Raw genomic sequence first — 26172 nt, 5'->3', positions numbered from 1 at the left:
TAAAACTATAACAAATAAAATTTTCTTATCAAAGCTGAGGATCGTATCCCAAAGAGATAAAAGGAAAAGGACCATATGCACAAAAATATTCATAGCAGCTGTTTTTATGATAGCAAAGAATTGAAAACTGAGAGGATGCTCATCAATTGGGGAATGGCTAAAAAAGTCATTATATATAAATGTTATAGAATTCTATTGTACTGGAAGAAATGATGAAGGAGATGATTTTAGGAAAACCTGTACGAACTGATGCAAAGTTAAGAACCAAGAAAACAAACTACAGACTAACAGAAATATTTTTAAATATAAATTTTGAAAGACTTACTCAAATTAAAATAATGACCAACCATAATTACAAAGGATTCATGATGAAATATGATATCTTCCTCCAGAGAGAGAGCGCGAGCTGATGGATTCAGAGTTACAGACTAAAACATTTATCTTTTCTTTCTTTTTTTTTTCTTCCTTTTTGGAACATGGCTAATGCAGAACTCTGTTTTGCATGATTATATATATTTGTAATTGAATTTTTTTCCTTGCCTTCTTATTGGGTGGGGAAAGGAGTAGAGGTAGGAAGAGAATTTGGAACTGAAAATAAAAGAATAAAAAAGTAATTGTGCATTAAAAGTTTTAAAATTAAAAAATATTCAAGAAAATATTCTTTAGAATATGTAAGTTAAAAAGTTATTTCAAGTACCACATTGTGCCTTTTTAATTCATGCTTTTCTGGCTTTTTTCCCTCTTAAATCTTTTTCAAATTTATCAAGAATGGCTCATGTGAGCAATAAGATGGAAGAGTAGAATTTTCTCTGATCCCCACAACCTCTCCAATCTCTCCAAAAGAGGAATGATGTAACAAAGATAAAGCAATTTCAGCTGTCTCCACTTGTCAAGAACGCCCAGAACTCAAAAAAAAGGTTTTAAAAATGAACCCCATACCCATTAACGCTCACTAAACCTGAGCCCATTCAGCATCCCCTCTTCCATGACCCCTGCTATCATTAGTAAGGCTGCACCAGCAGACTGAAGGACATGACACAGACTTACAACAAAACCCATTCCCATACTTCAGTCCAATCTCCCAAGGTCTAGGATATGGAAATCTGCCTTGGCTATGACAGATAGATAGCCAATGCTTGGCTAGAGTCCCCTTTTTTTTTAAAATTCTCATTTTTGGGGTATTTATTTAGTATTTAATTTTTCCCCAGTTACATGTCAAAACAATTTTTAACATTTGTTTTTAAAACTTTGAGTTCCAAATTCTCTCCTCCCTCTCTTTCCACTTCACCCCCATTGAGAAAGCAAGTAATTCCATATAGGTTATATATGTGTAGTCATGCAAAACATATCCATAATACTCACATTGTGAAAGAAAACAGACAAAAAAAAATCTCAAGAAAAATAAAGAAAGTTAAAAAAAAACAAAACTATGCTTCAATCTGTATTCAGACACCATTAGTTCTTTCTCTGGGGATGGATAGTATTTTTCATCCTAAGTCCTTCAGAGTTGTCTTGGCTTGTTGTACTGTGAGAATAGCTAAGTTATTCATGGCTGATCATCTTACAATATTGCTGTTACTTTGTACCCAGTACATTTCACTTTGCATCAACCCATGCAATCTTTCCAGGTTTTTCTGAAAGCATCCTGTCATCATTTCTTAGAGTACAATAGTATTCCATCATAATTACATACCACAACTTGTTCAGCCATTCCCCAATTGATGGGCATCCCCTCAATTTCTAATTCTTTGCCCCCAGAAAAGAGCTGCTATAAATATTTTTGTACATATAGGTCCTTTTCCTTTTTGCTTTTTATCTCTTTTGGGATACAGTAGTGGTATTGCTAGGTCAAAGGGCATACACGGTTTTATAGCCCTTTGGGCATAGCTCCAAATTGCTCTACAGAATGGTTGTTGAATCAGTTCACAACTCTGACAACAGTACATTAATGTCCCTTTTTTCCCACATCTCCTCCAACATTTGTCATTTACCTTTTCTTTCCTATTAGTCAAACTAATAGGTATGAGACAATACCTCAGAATTGTTTTAATTTGCATTTCTTCAATCAATAGTGAGTTAGAATATTTTTTCATATACCTATAGATAGCTTTAACTACTTCATCTGAAAACTGATTCTCTCTTTTGATCATTTATCAATTGGGGAATGACTCTTATTTTTATAAATTTGACACAGTTCTCTATATGTTAGAGAAATGAGGCCTTTATCAGAGAAACTTGCTTCAGAAATTTTTTTGCACGGTTACTACTGCTACCTATATTTCCCTCCATCCTATTCCCCATACCCCTGTTTATTCTATTCTCTCACCTTTCACCCAATCCCTCTTCAAAAGTGTTTTGCTTCTGACTACCCTTGCCCCAATCTGTTCTCCCTTCTATCACCCCTTCCCCTTCTCTTATCCTCCTCCCCTTCTACTTTGCTGTAGGGTAAGATAGATTTCTATACCCCATTCCCTGTCTATCCTATTCCCTCTTTGAGCCAATTCTTTTTTTTTTTAATTAATTAATTTATTTTTAGTTTTCAACATTCATTTCCACAAGATCAAGTTCCAAATTTTCTCCCCATATTGTCCCTCCCCCCACCCCAAAATAGTGTGCATTCTGAATACCCTTTCCCCTAATCTGCCCTCCCTTCTATCTCTCCCCCTCTTCTTTGAGCCAATTCTGATGAGTAAGGTTCACTTATTCCCCCTCACTTCCACCCTCTTCCCCTCCACTGTGAAAGCTTTTTCTTGCCTCTTTTATGTGAGATAATTTAGCCCATTCTACCTCTTTCTTTCTCCTCCCAGTACATTCCTGTCTCACACCTTAATTTTATTTCTTAGATACCATCCCTTTATATTCAACTCACACCTGTGCCCTCTGTCTATATATACTCCTTCTAACTACTCTAATAATGAGAAAGGTATTATGAGTTATAAATATCATCTTACCATGTAGGAATGTAAACAGTTTAACCTTATTAAGTCCCTTATGATTTCCCTTTCCTGTTTACCTTTTTATGCTTCTTTTGAGTCTTGTATTTGAAAGTCAAATTTTCTATTCAGTTCTGGTCTTTTCATCAAGAATGCTTGAAAGTCCTCTATCTCATTGAATGTCCATTTTTCTCCCTGAAGGATTATACTCAGTTTAGCTGGGCAGGTAATTCTTCATTGTAATCCTAGCTCCTTTACCCTCTGAAATATCGTATTCCAAACCCTTTAATGTAAAAGGTGTTAAATCTTGTGTTACCTGACTGTGGTTCCACAATACTCGAATTGCTCATTTCTGACTGCTTGCAATATTTTCTCCTTGACTTGGGAGCTCTGGAATTTAGCTATAACATTCCTGACAGTTTTCATTTTGGGATCTCGTTTGGGAGGTAATCAGTGGATTCTTTCCATTTCTATTATACCCTCTGGTTTTAGAATATCAGGGCAGTTTTCCCTGATAATTTCTTGAAAGATGGTATCTAGGCTTTTTTTTTTTTTTTTTTTTTTGGATCATGGCTTTTAGGTAGTCCAATAATTTTTAAATTATCTCTCTTGGATCTATTTTCCAGATCAGCTGTTTTTCCAATGAGATATTTCACACTGTCTTCTACTTTTTCATTCTTTTGGCTTTGCTTTATTGCTTCTTGGTTTCTTACGAAGTCATTAGTTTCCATTTGCTCCATTCTAATTTTTAAGGAATTATCTTCCTCAATGAGCTTTTGGATCTCCTTTTTCATAAGGCCAATTCTGCTTTTTAAGGCATTCTTCTTCTCATTGGCTTTTTAAATCTCTTTAACCATTTAGCCTACTCTGTTTTTCTTCAGTTTTTTGTTTTTTGTGTCTCCTTCACCAAACTGTTGACTCTTTTCTCATGATTTTTTTGCATCACTCTCATTTCTCTTCCCAACTTTTTCTCTACCTCTTTTACTTGATTTTCAAAATCCTTTTTGAGCTCCTCCATGGGACCAATTCATATTTTTCCTGGAGGCTTTGGACGTAGGAGCTTTGACTTTGTTATCTTCTTCTGAGTGTGTGTTTTGATCTTCCTTGTCACCATAACAACTTTCTATAGTCAGGTTTTTTTTTTCATTGTGTGCTCATTTTCCCAGCCTATTACTTGACTTTTAACTATTTGTTAAAATAGGGCTCTGCTTCTAGGGCGGAGGACATACTGTCCCAAGCTTCAGGGGTTTTGTACAACTGTTTTCAGAGATACTTTTAGGAACCTGTATGTTTTCAGTTCTTCCAAGATGGTATGATCTAAGGAGAGATGTTTTCTACTCTCCTGGCCTGTGCTCTGGTCTGTGAGCAACCACAAACACTCTTTTCTGCCCTGGAATTGTGAGGGGGATTCCCTCTCCACTGCTGCCATAAGCTCTGTTATGCTAGTGCTCTTCTTCACCCTGGGACTGCTACCTAGGATTGGGACCTAGATCTGAGTGTGGGCAAAGCAATAGAGTCCTGCCTCAGTGTTAGCAAGCGACTCCTACAATCTTCTCCTGACCAGTTGTTTGACCCTCTTACTGTCTGTGGGCTGGTAGCTCCAGAAGCAGCCTCAGCTGCTGCCGCTTTCACATCACTACAGATTCAGTCACTCTCTAGGTCTGCTCCTGGCCTGCAGGGGTGTGATATGCTCGTACAGCCTGTGCTGGACTGCACTCCTCTCTTAGCCTGGTGCAACAGACCTCTCCTGTTGACCTTGTAAGTTGTCTTGGGATGGAAATTTGTTTCACTCCATCTTTTGATGGGTTCTGTTGCTCTAGAATTTGTCTGGAGCCATTTTTTAAAGGAGGATTTTGGAGGAGAGCTCAGGGGAATCCCTGCCTTTACTTTGCCATCTTGGCTCCACTCCTGGAGTCCTTTTGGAGCAAAAGGCTGCTGGGACCCACAACTCCAAAACTACCAGGGCAGCAAAGGTCCACAGTGCCAGTGCCAGTGCAAAGAACTAATGAACAATGAGAAACAAGACAGGGCACTAGGACAGAAAACTGTATGTGAGGGGAGCTATGCAGCATTCTACCAAACCTGAGGCAAAGAGCACTGCATCAAGCTAGGGCCAGTTCTGGCCACCCAAAAGTCACTTGGGGCAGAAACCTAGGCTGCTGAACCATGAATCACCTAGCATTAAAGAAGGCCAAGATGCTTTGAAATCCAGTTCTCAAGAAAACAACTATTAGAGAGGAGGGATTCAAAAAGTGAGAGCCAAGGGAAAATAAGAGAAAAGAAAAACTAAAATTACCAAACCTTCAGGAGGAAGAAAACTCAATAAATCAGTAAGAAAACACTAAAACAGAAAGCAAATATGACCTCCAGATCTAGTAAATGAGTTCAGGAATCTATGAATAAATACTACAAAACAAAGGAAAATGATCCAAAAATTGATAAGACAGAGGATTCTGTGGAATTTGAGGAGAATATGAAACCAAAACACGCTGTCCCTCAGTGGTTCAAAAGAGAAATAAGATTTAGGAGGGCAGAATTTATGTCCTGCACAACAAAAATAATGGACAGAGTAGTCAAACTGGAATCTACAAGAGCAAGCCTTGCCAGAGAAACAAAATGAGAACAATAGATTCAAAAGGTAAACACACAGAAGGAATGGACAAGCCAGAAAAAGGGAAGCAAAAAAACAATAAATTTAAAAGCTCACTATGCAAGCAAAACATATTAATCAGTAAGACAGAATGGACAGGAAAAAATCTAAGGATCACAAGTCTCTAAGAATGACACAATGGGCCAAAACAAAATCTTACCACCATAATGCATAAAGTACAAGCAAAGTATTGCCCAGAACTTCTGAACATAGAAAATACCAACTGAAAGTATTTACAGATCACCTCTAGAAAAATACACAAAGCTGCAAACTCAAAGACATATAGTGATTCAGTCTAAAAATTTAATTCAGAAACAAGTTCTATAAGTGATCAAGAGAACTCAAATACAAAGGAAAGGAAATTTGAATAACACAAAACTATTCTTTTTTTGTACTTTTTAAAAAATTTATTTTGATTTATCAACAATCACTTCCATAAGCTTTTGAGTTTTAAATTTTTCTCCCCCTCTCTCCCCAAGACAGCATGCAATCTGATATAGGCTATACATATATATCCCTATTAAACATATTTTCACATTAGTCATGTTGTAAGGAAGAATTAGAACCAATAGGAGGAACCACAAGAAAGAGGAAACAAAACAAAACAGAAGAAAAAAATAGAAAATAGTATGCTTCGATCTGTATTCAAACTCCATAGTACTTTCTTTGGATGTGGATAGCATTTTCCATCATGAGACCTTTGGAGATGTCTTAGATCCTTGCAATTGCTGAGAAGGAGTAAGTCTATCAAGGTTAGTCATCGCACAATGTGGGTGTTACTGCGTACAACTTTCTCCTGGTTCTGCTCACTTCACTTAGCATAAGTCCATACATGTCTTTCCAGGTCTTTCTGAAGTCTGCCTGTTCATCATTTCTTATAGCACAAAAGTATTCCATTACATTCATATACCACAACTTGATCAGCCATTCCCCAACTGATGGGCATTCTCTCAAGTTTCAATTCTTAGCCACCACGGACAGAGCTGCTATAAATATTTTTGTACATGTGAGTCCTTTTCCCATTTGTATGATCTCTTTAGGATACAGCCCTAGAAGTGCTATTGCTGGGTCAAAGGGTATGCCAATTTTTATAGCCCTTTGGGCATACAAAACTATTCTGTAACTACAAGAAAAAGGAAGACAGAGTAGAATAATGTATTCAAAAGAGTAATGGAGCTCTGGATGAGATATTCAATAATAATGAGGTATTTGAAATGTTTTTAGAAAGAAAACTAGAATTGAAGCAATTATTTTCTTCTCAAACATCCCAAACAACAGAAATTGAGGAGTGTATAAACACAGCTGGCAAGAATAGTAACAGCAAAAGGGGAACAACCAAGAGACCAGTAACGGACCTCTTTCTAACTGTACACAAGAAGCCAGCGGTGAAGGTAGAAATCTGGGAGAGATAACAGTGAAGAGACAGACAGGACACTATGGACAGAACCTGTCTGAACCCTGCCTACCAGAGAATCAGTTGTTGTTTTTTAACGGGATGATATTACAATATGGGAGGGTACATGAAAGAAGGGGAGTAGCACAGAGGGACAGAGAGGAGTAAGTTATGCACCAAGGTGAAATCAAGGGCTAGCAATGAGGGGAAGATGACATCTGCAGTCTCAGAAAGAGAAAAACTTACAGAGGAGTGGTTGAGGAGGAGATAAGAAGAATTAAAAAGTGAGGGGAAAGGAATGAGGTCTTACTTTTGGTGGTGGGAGAGGGTTCCATTAATGAATGATACAATGGGTCAGCAAAGGGAGATAGGGACCTTCCACTGTGAATGGCCTGAAGGATTTTGGTGCTTAAAAAGTCTATTTCTTTCATCAGGTGAGACTGGAATCCCTGGGGGCAAGTGGCACCTTGGGGAGTAGGTGAGTTTAGACTGAGGGAGGAGATTTTGAGGAAAATATGGACAAAAAAAGTAAACAGGGAAGGCTATAGATCTGCGAGAGCAGCATAATTAAGGATGTGGTGGGAGAAGGGCCCTATCATGGGACAGTATTCTCTCTGATATGTGGCAATAATTGGCATCGTTCTGGGAGTGAGGCACAATGGAAAAGGGAAATACATGGGACAAGCTCTACAAGGTAATGGCAGAAACTGCATAGAAAAAAATAGACACTTTGGAAGTTTTGATTACATGAGGAATGTGGAGAAACGAGAGAAACCATATAATTATAGGGGTCATGAATCAAAGAATGTGGGTCTAGAGCAGGCAGAAAGAGAAAATGGATAATGAAAAGAGTAAGAGAAATCCTTTTGCGGAAAGGGTGCCAAAAAAAGAAATTTAAAAAAATAAATGAAAAGAACTAGTTGAATGGGAAGAGAAGGAGGAATCTAATGCTAGAGTAGAAAAAAAGGGGTGGGGAAAGAATTACAAACCAGATAAAAGCAAGAGAGAAAACAAAACTAAAGAAAACAAAATAAGCAAAACCCCACAGGGAAAGGGTTAACAAATAAGAGAAAGCAATCAGGCGTGAAGGGGAAAAGATATAATGAGAATAGGATACCTTAAAACAAATATTAACATAATTGAAGGAAAATAATATTTTGTTTACAGCAGAAGAAAGAGAAAAAATAACTTCGAAAAAACCAAAATATTAGCGATGGACAAAGGAAAACATAAACCTAATTCTTATAATTTTAAATGGGAATGGATTAAATAAATCCAATAAAATGAAAAAGAGTGACAGATTGGATAAGAAAATAAAACCCTACAATCTGCTGCCTATAAGAAACACATTTAAAAAACAAATATAAACACAAAATAAAATTGAGGGGATGGGAATAAAATTTACTATGCATGAAGTGAAATCTAAGCATGAGTTGCAATCATGCTGAAAAAGCAAAAACAAACCTTTAAAAAATAAAAAGGGATATACAAAGAAAACTACATTAAGCTGAAAGGAGCCAGAGACAACACTATGAGCAATAAAACATACACTCCAAATGCTTTCCCATCAAAATTATAAAGGAAACATGATCTGGGCTTCAAGAAGACATAGACAGTAACAAAATGGTGACAGGAGACTTCAATATCCCTCTCCCAGTTTTGGATAAGTCTCACAGAAACAGAGACAAAAGAGAAAATATAGAACTGAACAAACTGTCAGAGAAACTAAATTTGAAAGACTTAAGGCATCATTTCTAAATAAGACAGCAAAAGAATATGCATATTCAGGGGTGGAGAACCTGTGGACTCGAGACCACACATCGCCCTCTACGTCCTCAAGTGAGGCCCTTTGACTGAATCCAAACTTCACAGAACAAATCTCCTTAATAAAAAATAAAAAGTCCTGTAAAACTTGGACTCAGTCCAAAGACCACACCCAAGGACCTAAAAAGCCATATATGTCCTGGAGGCCACAGGTTCCCCACCCCTGCATATTTCTCAAGTACCACATAAAACTTTTACCAAAAAATGACCATAAGTCAAAGAGATATTGCAAACAAATAAAAGGCAGAAATACTTAATACATATTTATAGACCAAAATATTTTTTAAAATTGTTTTGTTAACCACAAACAAAAGTTATAGACCCAAATGGAGATTCAATGATGAAATCCTAAATAAGGAGTGCGTCAAAGAACAATTCATTTAAAAAAAAACTACACAAAAGATAATGATGAAACAATATACCAAAATTTCTGTGATGCAGGTAAAGGAGTCCTCAAAGGGAAAATCATATCCTTAAAAACAAACATTAACAAAATAGAAAAAGAAACATTAATGAAATCAACATGTATTTTAAAAATTAGAGGGGAAATAGATAAATTAGAAATGAAAACCCCAGAAATATTAAATAAGACTAAAAGCTGGTTCTTCAAAATGACTAACCAAATTTATTGACTCTTAGCTAATCTGACTAAAAAGAAGGTAGGAGAAAATAAAATAAAATGGCAAATAAACCAAGTGAAATCACAGCAAAACCAGAGGAAATTAAAAGCAAAATGTAAACATATTATGCATGGTTATATACTAACAAAGCTGAGAATACAAAAGAAACAGAGAAATACCTTCAAAAATATAAAGTATTCAAACTATCAGAAGACCAGATAGAGATATAAATAATCCAATTTCAGTAAAGAAACAGATCTAGCTTTAAAAGAAGTACTAAAGAAAAAAACAAAACAAAACAACAACAACCTGGTCCTGATGGATTCACAGGAGAATTCTATCAAACTTTTAAAGAATAATTAGTACTTAAACTTCACAAATTATTCTCAAATGCTGAAAAAAAAAGAACCCAACCAGAATTTTTTTCTAATACTTACAACAGAGAAAGTTAAACACAGGGAAAAACTAAAGGCCAATATCATTAGTGAATACTGACTCAAAAATTATGAACAAAATTCTATCAAACAGAGAAGAGTCATTTATCCAAGAAATCATTCATTATCCAGTAGGATAGTTCAACATTAGAAAACAATCAACATGATCATATTAAAAACTAAAACATCCAAAACCACATTATCATTGTGATAGATTCAGAAAAGGAGTCTGACAAAGTACAATACTTTTTAAAGCTAAGAACTCCACAAAGTATAGGCATAGAGGGACTTTTAAAAAAACAATCATAAAGAGCACATATCTAAAACCAAAATCAAGTATCATATGCAATGGAGCTATACTACAATCTTTTCTAGTAAATACAGGAGTGCAGCAAGGATGCCCATTCTTCCCATTATTATTTGATATAGTTCTGGAAATGCTAGCAATAGCAATGAGACAAGAGAAAGAAATTAAAGGAATAAAGAAAAGTAAAGGGAGATAAAACTGTCCTATCAGTTGACAATATGATGGTTTACTTGGAAAATCATAGGGAATGAGTTAAGATAGTAACTGATACAACAGCTAAATCCTCAAAAATCAACAGCTTTTAAATATAATATATAATAACAATATATGCAATTTATAATAATGATATAATAATATTAATAACAATCAATGTAACAATAACAAAGCACAAGAAGCAGTAATAGAAATTCCATTCTAAAAAAGTACAAAATGTATAAAATATCTGGGAATCACTTTCACAAGGTACACAAAAGACACACACAAAAATAGATTAAATCACAAAGTGCTCCTTAAAAAATAAAGAACAGCCTAAATAGCTGGAGAAATATTTAGTGCTAATGGCTAGGCCATGTCAATATAATAAAAATGAAAATACTATCAAAATTAATTTACACTTTTAATGCAATACCAATCAAACCCCCAAAGGGATACTTTATAGAACTTGACAGAATAATAACAAAATTCATTTGGAAAAAAAAAAAAAGATCTAGACTATCAAGGGAAATGACAGAAGTAGGGATGAAGAAGGAAAAGCACTTCTAGACCTGAATGCATATTACAAAGCAGCGGTTATCAACACTATCTGGTACTGGTTAAAGAACAGAGAGATCAATGGAACAAACAAGACAAGAGAGACTCAAAAATAAAACGCAATAACCCAGTGTTTGATAAAAGTGAAAAACAAAAAGTTCTCAAAAAGAAGAACTGCAAAGTATTCACAACCACGAGAAAGAATCCTCCAAATTACTAATGAGAAATACAAATGAAAATAACCCTGCAAACTGGTAAATATGACAGAAAACTGGCAACAATCAATGTTGGAGGGTAGTGGAAGGATAGGCACACTAATAATACATTGTTGGTGGAGCTGTGAAATGGTACAATCATTTTTGAAAGCAACTTGGAACTATGCAAATAAAGTGACTAAACTGCCCATGGCTTTTGAACAAAAGACTCCATTGCTAAGATTATACATCAGGGAAGCCATTGATAAGAAAAAGCTCCCCACATACTCCAAAATATTTATAGCAGCACTTTTTGTGGTGGCAAAGAACTGGAAACAAGGTACATGCCCATCAATTGAGGAATAGCTAAAAAAAATGTAATATGTGAACATAATAAATATTATTGAGCTGTAAGAAATTATGAATGTGATGAATACACAGAATCATGGAAAGACTTAATATGAACTGATGCAAAGTGAAGTAAGCAGTGCCAAAAAAAATTATACAAAGTAACTACAACAATGTAAACAGAAACACAACACATCAAAAAAATAAAAATTAAATGTAACAAAATTATAAAGATCAAATGGGATTTGAATAAAAAGATATAAGAAGACACCCCAAACCTACTCCTTTATAGATGGGGGAGGTCCAGAGGTGTTACATACTGCACATCTTTTTGGACTTTTTCAATATATCAATCAGTTATGCTGGCTTTTTTTCCCTCCCTAAAAAATACTATTTGCTATATAGGATGGCTCTAGTAGAGGGACTTTATAGTGATGGAAAAAAGAGAAAATATCAACAAAAACTCATTTAAAAAAATAAAGTTACCAAGATACTAAAAAAAGTAACACTACTTGCCATTCCTTACTGGTGAGAGGACTACTTTTATTCAGTTCTTGGTGAAGCGTTTCATTCTCTTTTACCACCTCTTCTACTCGTATCTTGAACATTTTCATTTCTTCCTGAAATAAAATTAATGTAAATTTACTACAAAAACAGAAATGTACAGATAGTTATTGCCTTTACCCTAGAATTGTCACTTTGAATAAAATCAGTTAAATCTTGTCTATACTGACTGACACTCATGGAACCTGCCATAGCAAGGAATTCACAATAAAGAAATGTTTCGGTTTACTAGCACCTGGGGGTTTTGGTTACTGTAAGAACCTTAATATAGCGTCTCCCATGGCTAACAATGCTCCCAAAGCATTAAGTGAGACTGCAGTGCATTCATCTTAATTATATTTATATATATTTTTAAAAATTGATAAATACTTTGAGAACTCCCTCTTTTCCCCAATTCTATACTAAAAAAAAAAAAAAAAAAAAAAAAAACATAAATTCTTGTTATACTTTTCCAGAGCAGGGAGAGGAATTTTTATACTGGGAAACTCATTTAAGCCAGTGGTCTCTGAAGTAGGAGCCATATCTTGAAACCCAAGGAGTATGTAAACTATCTGGGAGCGTGAGAAGATGAAATGCATCCACTCTTACCCCTGAACTGTGTAGTCAACTATAGGCTTATCTCCAAAAGAGCTAGGTACAGCACCCTCTTAAGCACCTGCATCCTACCTCCTGTTAGCCTTTTGGGACTGAACAGGGGATGGGGCCCTCAAGGCAGCCTTAACCTATTTTGACCCAGCTACCAGCATAAGTTGTGGCAGGAAATATTCTATGTGCCAGGCACTGTGCTAAGCACTTTACAAATATTATCTCATTTGATCCTCACAACAACCCAGGGAGATAGGTGCTTGTATGATTACCACTTTACAGTTGAGGAAGGTGAAGCAAACCGAAGTTAAGTGACTTGCCCAGAGACGCACAGCTAGTAAGTGTCTGAATCCACATTTGAACTCTGGTCTTCCTGTCTCCAGGACCAGCACTGTACCACTTAGCTGTTTCTGAGTATAGCACCCCTAAAGTCTGCCCTGTTCTCTCATCCTGTCATAGCAGCAGGGCAGCAAGCACCTACAGGCTCTGCCCTCTGGAGCAGTGGTCCCAGAATAAGCTCTCCCCCTCACCAATAGTTTTTGTTTTCTCTGGGAAAAGGAAGTATCATAGGATAAGTAGGCAAACCCATCCCTCTTCTGAACTTCCCTCTTCCTGCTAAGTTTACCACCATTCTTCCAGTCACACAGTCACACATGCCTCTCTCTCATTCCACATTTTGGATCAGCTACCAACTCTTGTCATTTCTATCTGTACATTTCTCACCTCTCTCTCTTTCTTTTCACTCATCAATCCTTCTCTCTTCCACCTGAACTATTACAATATCCTCCTTGAGGCTTAGCAATTTTGTTAGTCTTTTCAAAGAACTAGCTTTCAGTTTTGGTTATCATTTCTATAATCTTTTGGATTTATCTATTTCTGTAAATTTCAGTATCTCCTCTTGTGTGTCTGCTTTGGGGTTATTTGCCGACTTTCTAATTTTTTACAATGCATATTCAATTCATCAGTCATCTTTTTTTATTTTGTTCAAATGCATATTTTTAGGGATATAATTTTTCCCCTAAAGGCTGGTTTAGCTGCATCCCGAAATTTCAGTTATTTCATCATTACCACTTTTTTTCACATAATTTTTCATTGTTTTTATAATGTTTTTGGCCCATTGTTTTAGGATTTCAATGTTAAGTCTCCATGTGACTATTTCTGCCTTTTTATATTTGTTTACAATACCTCTGTGCCCTAATACATGATCAGTTTTTATAAAAGTAGTGCTGAAAAAACAGGTATATTTTTCTTTAGTAGTCTCATTTAGAAGACACCATGAATCTTTTAGCTCTGATTTCTCCAGCAATTTGTTCAATTCTATATTTTCCTTTCTTTTATTTTTCTGTTAGATTTATCCAAAACCAAGAAAAGAATACTAAAATCTTCTATTATTATTGTATTAATGTCAAGGTTTTCTTGTAACTTGGTTCATTTTTCCTTGATAAATTTAGATGCTAAGGCAAGAGTATACATTTAATAATGAAATTGGTTTGTTGTCTGTGGTTCCTTTCAGCATAATTTCTTTACCTCCATGTTGAGAAATTTTGTTTTTGCTTTGTCTAATAGCATGATTGCAGGTCCTGCTTTTTTTTGGATTCATTTGATGCATAGTATTTTTTGTTACAGCCTCTTTATTTTACAAATGTCTTTACTTTTTAATATGTTTCTTGTTTTGTATTCTTTTTCCAATCTGTCACTTTCTTGTTTATTGGGTTGTTTAATCCATTCATATTTAAAGTTATGAGTCAGCTTTACATTTCCCTTCACTCGTCTCTAATATCTTTTTTCTGAACTGATTTAAAATTTTTTTTGGTTCTTCCTCTTTAAAGACAACACTTCCTTCACTTAGTTTTTCCAGTTTTTGCTTCATCTACTTTAAGGGAACCCTATTCCAACTTGCCTTTTTTAACCTCACCTAAGTCCACAACCTCCTACTTGTTATGAGTTTTAGAATTTTACTTATTAATTCCTTTTTCTTTCTTCTTTTTATCTAGCTAATTCTTCCCCTGTATTTTTTTCTCACTTAAATAGTTATATAATATTCCCATTTGACTTTTGTTACATTTTGGTTTCTTATTCCCTACATCTTTTTCTAAAAAAGAATTTCCCCTCATTTTCTTTGTCAATTCTTTCCCCTATCTATCTGTCTATCCTAAACTTTTATTCCTTGATTCATGGTCCTTAAACATACTTATTATTTCTTTAGTCTCTGTGTTTCTTGTGAAATTGAAACTTTTAAAGTACCTACTCTGAATTCCCTCTTCTAAATGATTTCTATGTTAATACCTTCTAGGTCTTGCCCCTACCTTATTTCTGTTGTGTCTCACTCCTAGAAGTATCAATTCCTGCAGAAGACAGAATACTGCCACATGGTAGGAATTCTCCTGTGACCCTGATCACGAACGAGGTCCATTTCTAACCAATGTCCTCTCCATAATAATTTTCTTTTCCATTTGCCACTAAATTGCTTCCTATGTCCTCCTGTCCTTCTAGATGTCACCTGCCCCTAGAAGCTCTGATTCTCCTTCTTAGGAGGTGAGATGCTGTCAATGGACACATAACACTCTCTCAGAAGTGATGATCTCTCTGACCACCAAGGACAGTGAGAGCGAGAGACAGAGACAAAGACAGTGCATTAATTAAGAGCCTGGTGTATCAGGCACTGCAGTAAGTGCAATAAGACCTTTATAAGGTTTTCTCCTGGTCGTTTACAGAATTTATTGTTTGTCATCGGAATTGTTAAATCTAACCACTATATAACTTGGAGCTTATAGCATAGGTTTTTTGTTCGTTTTTCTAGGGGTACTCTGTGGTTTCTTTCAGTTGGTATTGTTTTCTGTATTCAGAAGTTCTAAGTAGATTTCTTATATTATTTCTTGAATTACGGTTTGAAGTTTTTTAAAAATTGCTGTGTTCTTCTGGAAGACCTACAATCTTTAAATTGTCTCTATACATCCTATATTGAAAACCAACATGCTTTGCTGGTATAGATATCATATTTTTTTTAATATTATTGCTTTTTGCTTCTCTTCTTCCATGTCATGCTTCGCTTTTATATATTTGTACTCTCAATTAGTTGTCTCTTTAGCTTCAGTAGAAAGACTAGCCACTATGAATTCAAATTTTTATGTTCTGACAATTATTTCTGCTGTACAAGATATAAATTCTGCCTTCACAATTATTATTATTTCCTTCTTGAACCATTCAGGAATATCTTGCCATAATTCCAGGCTCTCGTGGGAATCTAGGGGGTTCCTTGCCTTATTAGATGTTAGTTTAATTTTATTTGTCTTGCAATATTTATTCAGAGATGTGTGGACTCATTTGATGACTTTCAAGGCCCTCTTCCCATCTGTTTTAAGATCTTCTCTGTTGGGGTACGTGCATGCGTGTGTGTGTGTGTGTGTGTGTGTGTGTGTGTGTATACACATACATATGTAAATGCTTGTGCTCAAGTTTTTTAACTGAGTTGTGTGTATGTGTGTATATATGTAAGTGTGTGTGTGTGTGTGTGTGTAAATGCTTGTGCTCAAGTTTTTTAACTGAGTTTTGTTCCTCCTGAGCTCTTTGATAATTTCAATCTCTTTCCTTAGATTCTTCTGTCACTCACTTTGTAATGACTCCTACTTTGATGACAGATTTCCCATGGCCAGACAGCAAAACTGTCTCAATCCCTTCCACATTTTCTAGATCTCTTCAGATGATTTTTGCTGGGCAGGAGCTTGGTTTGTTTTTTTCCTGCTACTTTGCCATCTTGGCTCTGCCTCCCACTAAATTACTATTTTTAGCAATAAATAACAATGACATCTGTGGTCTGAACAAATATTTTACCCCAAAAGTGAACAATAGTCTCTTTATTTGCAGACATGATTAGCTCAGCATGTGCTGAAGCTATGTGGATATTTTGTCACTGTCTTATGGAAGAATCTTCAAAAACTAAACTGCAAAAGGACCCACATGTACAAAAATATTTCTAGCAGCTCTTTCTGTGGTGGCAAAGAACTGGAAATTGAAGTGGTGCCCATCAATTGGGGAATGGCTGAACAAGTTGTGGTATATGAATGTAATGGAATACTATTGTGCTATAAGAAATGATGAGCAGGCAGACTTCAGAAAAACCTGGAAAGACTTATATAAACTGATGCTGAGTGAAATGAGCAGAACCAGGAGAACGTTGCACACAGTAACAGCCGCATTGTTCGATAACTGACTTTGACAGACTTAGCTCTTCTCAGCAATATGAGGATCTAAGACAACTCCAAAAGACTCATGATGGAAAATGCCATCTATATCCCAAAAAACAACCATGGAGTCTGAATGTAGATGGAACATACTATTTGTTCTCCTTTTCTTTTGTTGTTTTATTTCTTCTTTCTCATGGTTCCTCCCATTAGTTCTAATTCTTCTATACATCAAGACTAATATAAAAATATGCTTACTACGAATGTATAAGTAGAATCTGTATCAGATTACATGTCATCTTGGGGAAAGGGGAAGACAGGGAGGGGGAGAAAATTTAAAACTCAAAATCTTATGGAAGTGAATGCTGAAAACTAAAAATAAATATACTATTAAAAAAAAACTAAATTGCAATGTATGCCTTCGAATATCAAGGCACACATTGCAATTTAGTTTTTGTGTGCCTTGATATTACTAAGTATATTATTACTACGGTGAAAAGCATATCAAATACACTGGATGGTTTCTCAAAAGGAAAAAACTGATCTCACTCAATACTAAGACTCAACTGAGAAATATCACTTTTTATTTAAATCATTTAATTATTTGGATTAAGTACTTAATAAAATAAAAAAAGTAGGACCAAAGGCTCTCATTTAAAAAAAAAACACAAGGAAATTAAGACACTCTTGCCTTTCAAATCTTCAGACTAAACTTAGTATGAAGTATACTAAGTTCAAATTTCATTATTTGGATGGTATGAGGTGAGGCCCAGTTTGAGACCAGACAAGATGAGTCTTCAAGGTTCCATGAAACAAACATTTATTTCTCACTGAATCCTTCTAAGAGTAGAAATTAATTTAGACCTTAAATAAAAGGACTGAGAAGTTTTACACATATTCAAAAGGACTGAGAAGCCCTACCCACAGCTGCTCTGTTAGGGTCCCTCATAGTACTAGTGTGCTTCTGTGATTGGGAGTCATTCCTGTGAGGAGTGACACAGAAATCCACTGAAACTTAGCTCTCAAGGAACTATCATACACTTCAATTCCTGCCTTTCTTCAGGATCAGACCCACCCAAAATATGAAGTAGGTAAATTTTGTCTTAAATATCCTCTGAATCGTCTTTTTAAACCATTTTCTCTTCTAGTGAAAAACACCCCCTTTTTATTCCACTCGGGCACCTAGTGACATCATGCTCTCTGGTTACTTTTTGACAGAAAATCCTGTTCATAGAAAATAATCTATTCATAATAAATACATCCATTCATACTAAATTATCAATGACTCATAAAGTTTAATTTGGTACTTCATTTGGACATCTGTACATTTATGATAGGGCCCAAAATTAAGAGAATGAATGGTAGCATTTCAGGCATCAGAAGATAATGGAAGTTAATTTTATCAACAAAGGGATTCCCTGAGGTCCCTGAAATCATATCACATTGGCAGCTGCCTTCCCTAACTCACTACAAGTCAACAAAGCCCTCCCTGCTTAGCAGAGAAGACAAGAAAAACAAATCAAGGGCTCCAAATACAAAGACTGCTAAAAAGTTCAAAATTTGAAAATACCCACCTTCAAAATATCTCAAATTCAAAGTTCCTTTACTTCAAAATCCACCATCTTCTAAAATGTGCAACATACCTCAAGCATGACATTTAGATCATCCTTTTCTTTCATTCTATCTTCATAGGCTAAGAGTAATGGTGATAAATACTTTCTATCCAACTAAGGAAAAAGAAAATTAAAGGAAATAAATACTTTATTTACATCTTTACATCTTTACTTACCTTTCAGTAATGAAATGCTAGTAAGAAACTTCACTTTTATTTTGAAACTAGAAGTAAAGTTTAATAACTGCACAAGTTAATGACTGTGTATGTCTAGCCCAGGCAATACAAATATGAATATTAAAGATAGGTTTTTTCACTTACCAGCCAAGGTGGTGGAGGCCCCTTGAATGGAAGACCTTCAATTTCTATATTCTAAGTACAGAACAAAAATTGAAGAGAAAGTTAAAGAGATTTTTGTTAAAAATATAAATTATTAATAAATATTATTCAATATATCCAATATATAAATAATTTAATATATAAATATTATTAAAATAAATAAAAATAAAAATTAATTAATTCCAGGTTTTCTACTCTCTATCTATTATCAGGCATTAAAAATAAACAAACAAAAAAGCAAAACAAAACATGTGGCATTTAAGCCAAAGGATTCATTGAGAACTATTTTCAACAAACTACTGACATTAGACAAAATTACAACATAGGTGAACTAAGTCTTTAGCATTCTTCTTCTGCCTCCTAACCAGTACATTCAGTGATCTCATTTTATTGTAATCCAAAGCCTTTGCTCACAACTCATCCTCCCCAAACCTATTCTCTCCCAATGTACCCTACTCTCCAAAACTTTAATCTTGACTCTCCCCTAATTAAAATTCCTGTCCCTCACTGTAGCTGCATTAATAATAAAATTACAGTAATCAATACTAATTCAAGTTAGGTGGCAGGGTGGATAGATTACCAGGCCTAGAGTCAGGAAGACTCATCTTCCTGGTTTCAGATATTTATTAGCTGTGAAACCCTGGGTAAGTCACTTTACCCTGTTTGACTCAGTTCCTGATCTGTAAAATGAGCTAAGAAGGAAATGATAAACCACTCCAGTACTTTTGCCACGAAAACCCCAAATTGCTAGGTGGTGCAGTGGATACAGCTCCAGTCTTGGAGTCAGGAGGACCTGAGTTCAAATGTGACCTCAGACACTTGACACTTACTAGCTGTGTGACTCTGGGCAAGTCACTTCACCCCCACTGCCTAAGCAAAACAAACAAAAAAACCCAAAAGGGGTTAACAAAGAGTCTGAAACAACTATACAACAAATTCATACTAAATTGCTAACAGCTAATAGACTTAGTCTTTCAACAGAATCCCTGTATTTTATTCAGGGGGCTTATGAATCCCCTCATTCTATCTCTCCTTCTTATACCATGAGAACAAAATAATCAATCTAACACTCTCCTTTTGAAAGACTGCTTACCCCTAACCTATGATGACTACAAAGTCCAACTATGTGATACCTACCTAGTAATGAAATCTCTCACTAAAAAAAAAAAAAAAAAAAAAAGACTACTCATGGCTAATTAAATGTTTCATTAAAATATCCATGTATTAGTTCAGGGAACCTACACCCAGAGTTGAAAGAGAAATCAGGGGTCATCTAATGTCCTTCATCCTAGACAGATGAAGAATCAGGCCCAGTGACTTTCCCAAGGTCACTCACACATGTAATAATCGTCAGAAGCAGAATTTGAACCTAGGACTCCAGAGTCAGTACTCTTTCCACTGTACCAAAATACTTGATCTGTTAGAGAAGGAAAAGGAGAGCAAATCCAAGCCAACTCCTTAAGAACAAAAATATTATGCAAAAATCAAATATTTAGTATATCACAAGACAAAATTGAGGAAAAGTTTGTGATTAGGGAAAAACATTTATGGTGGGATGATTAGGGGACTCCTCATCAACTGAACCCCACGATGCACTTGGATAAAATTGTAGGGCATGAGAAGAGGAGCATTTCCCATGGAGCCAGATATCTGCTCTGGCTCAGCACTGAAAGATATAAATTCTGGAACGCAACTCTTGATAGGTCCCCTTGTGTATCTCTGTATGCCAATCCCCATCTCTGTATCTCAAGAAGTATCTCAAAGATGACTGATGACTAAGTCTGGAAGAGCCACTATCTGTGGGTTACAAGAAGAGCTGGGGAGAAAATGCTCCATCCCTTTGGGTTCAGCCTCATTTGGAGATCATCCAGTGCTTTTTCTCCCCTGCACTTGATTTGGTCATAGGGAACTTCTATGTCCATCACAACTCCTACTCCCCCAACCCACCCCAAATTAAATGGCAGCTACAAGCATATGGTAGCCAAGAACATGCATGTGCTGGCCAAGGCAAGCTTGAGTTCCTGGCTGTTTGCTTATTGTGGCTTTCTGTTTCCATTCCTGAGCAAAAGTCAGTAGATGATAACACTGAGAAAGTGATGTTTGTACCTTTGGCAAACCTCTGGTTTGTACCTACTTTTAACGACTGTCTGGGAGTTCTGGAGGCTGGTGGTGACTGTCAGACAAGAAGTGATTCCTGTTAACAGCATGTTTTTCAGAAGAGAAAATGAATACCAACAAGGCCATCTTGAAATCTGATGAATTAAAAAAGCTGACTAGGAGATTTGGACCTTGTGAGATGCTTCAACAGTGCATGCCACAGGTGAATATGAAAGATCCTAAATATCCCACAATAATCCCACAAAATTTGCCTCCCAAGAATGTAACAAGCACAATGGATTACTGTTTTGTGTTTTTATATTCATATCTGTTAACATATACTTATGAGTTTTTTTATGTCTTAAGCATTCTGTGGTAGAAAAAAATAAACCACTATACTTTTTTGTGGCGTATTTTGTTTGAGTACCTTTTATAAAAGTGATCCCTGTTATACCCTACTTTTGGGGATGGCCTCTTATGCCAAGTTTCAAAGATGTCTCAGAGTTCTACTCTAGAGATGAGGCAACGAGCCAGAAAGGAAAAGCCACAGAGAACACTGACCAGCCATGCTTTGGCGGGTCATCCAGCCCCCCAGAACTGAACCTAAGCAGGGTGAGTCCAGTCTTGGAAATCCTTGTGGAAGGAACACACCCTGGGTTACAGCCTACATCTATTTTATCAGTAAGAAATATCATCCACTAGATCTCTAAAATTTGTCCAATTACACACAATGCATGCAACAATAGTTCCAAAATTCCTGCTATTGTTTTACAACAGAGTTGGCTTTCCTGCCCTCTACCTTTTCCTATATAAAAGATCAATCTAAGATTACCTTCTCTTCTCTCTACCTCTACCTCATTTATTATTTTTTTCTTTTGCTCTGCCCATAGTCAAAGAACTAGTCCATGTTTTACTTTTTTCTTATTTTACTTATTTACTTATTTTTTTTTTGTTCTGGTATATTATTAAGTCCTTGTCATTGAATCGGGGATGATCCCCAAGGTTTCCATGACACTACTGTTTCTTGATTTTCCACCTGTCTGACCTCGTCTCAGTTTCCTTTGCTGGACTTTGATCCAGGCCTGCCCATTAACTGTGGGTATTCCCCAAGGCTCTGTCTTGAGCCCACTTTCTCTCTCTATACTATTTCAGTAGATGATCTTATCAGTTCCCATAGATTCAATTATCATTTCTATGCTGATAATTCTTAGGGCTACTTTTCCAGCCTAAACCTCCAGTCTCATATCTCTAAATAGTTATTCCACATCTCAAAATCGATATCCTATATACGTTTTAAACTCAACATGTCCAAAACTCAACTGTTATCTTTTACTCCAAAGCCTTCCTTCTTCCCATTTTTTAACTTTCCTACCACTATTAGTCTTTGAAATCATTCAGGCTTGTAACCTAGGTATGATCCTGAACTCCCCTTTCTCTTACTCCTTCTATAACATCCAATCTGTTGCTAAGTTGTGTCGATTCTACCTTTACAACATCTCTTCTATGGGACCCTTCTTTCGTCTGATATTGCCAACACCCTAGAACAGGCCCTTATCACTTCATACTTAGACTACAGCAATAACCTTTTGGCTGGTCTCTCCGCCTCAGTCTCTCACCATGCCAGTCTATCCTCCACTCAGTTGTCAAATTTATCTTCCTAAAGCCCAATACTGAGTATTTTACTCCCCCACTCAATAACCTCCAGTAAATCCCTATTACCTCCAGGATCAAATAGAAAATCCTCAGTTTGGCTTTTAACCCCTTAACAACCTGGTTGCCTCTTACCGTTTTTGTTTTCTTATATCTTTTTACCCCTTTCTCTCCCATGTACTCTTGTGATCCTGTAATGCTGGCCTCCTTGCTGTTCTTCAAACAAGACACTCTATCTCCCAAATCCAGGCTTTCCCCCCATGTCTGGAATACTCCCCTTCCTCATCTCTGTCTCCTGGATTCCCTGGTTTTCTTCAAGTCCAAACTAAAAATTGCTACCTTCTACAGGAAGCCATTTCCAATTCCCCTTAATACTAGTGTTTTCTATTATTTCTAATTTATCATCTTTATTTTGTGTTTTTATATAGTTGTTTGCATGTTGCGTCCCTCCATTTGACTGTCAGCTCCTTGAGAGAAGAGACTCTTACTTTGTATTCTGAGGGCTTAGTATATTGCCTAACACATAGTAGGCCCTTAATGTTTACTGACATGATTAATGTTTTTTGGAGCTGTCTTGAAGTTTCTTCAATCCCCAGGGTAATTTACATGGGACGATGGGAAATTTAAACAAACATCCAAGGCAGGACCAGCCAAGAAGCTCCTTAGTGAGGGCAAAAAACCAAGTCAGAGAAAATTCAAGGGAGGTCTACCTGGACTTCCTCATCCAAGGGTATTTTGACACCAGAGTTACATTACACCAAATGACACTTTCATTTTCTCCCCAACTTCAAACCCATTTGTGACTACTACATAGCAATCAAGACAAACTTTACTGTTGCCCTGATAGTCACTAAATCACAATTCCAAAAGAAGAGTTTTCAAATCATATCAACACTTCTATAATTCTGACCCCCCCCTAAGTTGAACCCTAATATCAAAAGACAACTGCATCACACACCCTCTATTGTTTGGTTGACCCTAGGTAATATTTATAATGAATTCCTATTTATGGATCTAGTATTTAGTTTTAAAGTTTGTATGGTTTGAAGGAATAATTTACATAAAGATAATTTTTTTTTCTTCTTAACAGCTCATAAAATCACCATTAGCACACTTCTGGAGTTTGATGACAAAGTGAGAATAAATTAATTTGGCATTTATTCCTGCTGGCATCCAGTGGATTTGTTGATATGTACAGTCTTTCTTTTGATCTCCAAAATTCTGGGAAATTTCCTTACATGATTTTCTAAAACATGATACTCTAGGACTATCCATATTTTTCAGGCAGTCAATGACTCTTACATTATCTTGCTAAGTGACTGCACATCTATAATCTATATAAAATTGCTTGCCTTCTCAAGGAAGGAGGAGGGGAACTAGTGAGGGAGAGAATTTTGAACTAAAATTTTTAAATGTTAAAAATTGTTTTTATATGTAATGAGAAAAAATATATAAAATTTTTAAAAAATTATCTTGCTAAAGTTATCCTCCAAATAAGCTGTGGTATGTTAGTAAATGTTTAACCAGTTCTCCACTCTCCCCTCACCCCCTGCCAAAAAAAACAAAAACAAAACATATCCACCATACTTTTAAGTTTAATCTACATTATTAATGTTTCCTCCATAACTTTTTTAAGTTTAGACAATCAACAAAACAATATATTGAGGCCTTGATTTGTAGTTTTGTTGATTTCCCAGTTATAAATGCTCACACTAACAATTTAACAATCAGCTCTCAGCTGGTTCAAGCTGGATGAAGCACACTGCTGATAATAAGTCAGATTTATATGGAACTTTAGAGTTTCCATAGTCAGTCAACATGCATTTAAGTGTTTACCATGTGCCAGGAACTGTATTAAGCATTAGGGATACAAAGAAAAGCAAAAACAGGATCCCTTTCCTCACGAAGCTCTGTGCTAGGTATAAGCATTGTTATTATCCCCATTTTACTAATGAGATATTAGTAAATTTAAGTAAATTAAGTAAATTTAAGCTCACCACTAATTATCAAAGGGATTTAAATCTAAGTCTTCCTGAATCAAAGTCGAACACTGTATCCATCATACCATGTTGCCTCTAATATCAAGTCTTCTCCCAGATGAGTTAATTTTTTATCATGTTTTCCCGATTAGTCTGTCAGACACTTCAGCTACTATTGCAGCTAGCAGAATAATTCAATTTCTCATTGATTCCACATATTTTATAATTCCACCAATCTCTCCATACTATTACATTTTGCTTTTTCCAGTTTTTACAAATAACAGCTCTTTATCAAATGGTAATCAATATTAATTTATCAAATATTAATTATTGAAATATCAAATATTTTAACACTACATTTAATTTATAGTGTGCTTAACAGCATTATATAAAATCTATACTGTCTTATATGCATGAATGTTTCTTGGAAAATAGACTTTATCTTGATATCAATAAATTGTGGGTGGGATGAATTCACCCGCTGTGTCTACACTCAACTGAATACTGTTTTGTCATAATAAGTAAAAAAAAATTTTGACTATCCAATACAGTGACCAGATTGGACACCACCACTTCTCTATCATGAATGAGGAGGTATGTTGCATGAAATCTGTTCTCCAGGACCTTCTCAGGTTTTTCAGATACTTAGAATTTGATTTCCTTTTAATATTTCCATTTATACTGTCAGAGTTGTATATATTTTTAGGGGGAATTTGCTTATTTCATTCTGCAAATTTTCTGTTTCTATGAATTCATTATAGTCATCATTTATTATAGTAATATTTTACTATATTTATATACCATATTTTACTACATTCGTATAGGTTTTTTTTTTTTGATTCAGTAAATTAAATTCAATAAATATTTATTAAGTGCCTGTTCTGTGCTAGGCACTATGCTAAGCACTGGGGATTAAAAAAAAAAAAGAAAAAGAAAGAGTCAGACAGTCTCCTTGAGGCAGACCCTCAAGGAGCTTACAATCTAATGGTGGAAGAATGCCACCAGGGGATACCTGGCATGGGAGCATGATATTCTGTGGAGTCCAAAACAAACAGAACTGCTCTGTTTCCAGCTCTTTGATACCATGGAGAGTGTTGCTATGGATATTTTGGTATCTACTGAACCTTTGTTGTTGTCTTTGACATACCTGAGCTACCAGTTCCCAGTAGTGAGAACATTGGATTAAAAGGCATGAACAGTTTATGGACAGTTTAGTCACTTTTCTTACATAATTCAAAACTAATATCCAGAAGGGTTGGATCAGTTCTCAGTTCCTCCATCTCCAACTGTTTTGTGTTGATTTTTTTTCAATATCAGTTGCTTTTTCATTTTTTTTAAACAGAATATTTATTACCTCATTTGCCATCCACATGGCAGGCAAGCTAGACTAGCTGTAGTAGTGAGGAAAAGCACTTCCCTATCTCAATCGTCACTTTCCCTCAGACCCTAATGAAAAAAGCCCAGGATCCTGAGCTCCAGTGTCTCCCAGACCACCAGTCCTGATTCCAGTCTTGTCCCCAAAGCCATTACTGAGGGGGAACAATCTGTGTGGAGAATCCTTGCCACCACCAACACCAACTGCTGACCAAATGCTATTCACAGAAGGTAGGCCCAAGACTCCTGGGAATATTGATGGCACTGTTTTCCAGATCACTGGCCCTACTTCTATCCCTACCCCCAAAATGATCAGAGAAGGAATCATCTGTGGAGAC

General features: G+C 35.8%; 1 protein-coding gene across 3 annotated transcripts in view; it reads right to left on the bottom strand.

Annotated features, from left to right (window-relative positions):
• The window catches only part of LOC114046894 (centrosomal protein of 89 kDa-like), a 160891-nt gene that overhangs the window by 77256 nt on the left and 57463 nt on the right, over positions 1–26172 (bottom strand). For all 3 annotated transcript variants that reach the window (XM_027867502.1, XM_027867503.1, XM_027867504.1), the window contains exons 10-12: positions 18717–18767; positions 18427–18510; positions 11970–12073 (exon numbers count right to left, since the gene is read on the bottom strand). In XM_027867502.1, coding sequence (XP_027723303.1) covers positions 11970–12073; positions 18427–18510; positions 18717–18767 — 239 coding nt within the window. The remainder of the gene's footprint in view (positions 1–11969; positions 12074–18426; positions 18511–18716; positions 18768–26172) is intronic.

This window comes from Vombatus ursinus, unplaced genomic scaffold (genome assembly GCF_900497805.2).
Source record: "Vombatus ursinus unplaced genomic scaffold, bare-nosed wombat genome assembly UNPS02014786.1, whole genome shotgun sequence".
Classification (NCBI taxonomy): domain Eukaryota; kingdom Metazoa; phylum Chordata; class Mammalia; order Diprotodontia; family Vombatidae; genus Vombatus; species Vombatus ursinus.
The sequence above is the reverse complement of the archived record's forward strand: the minus strand, read 5'-3'. Positions and strand labels throughout refer to the sequence as shown.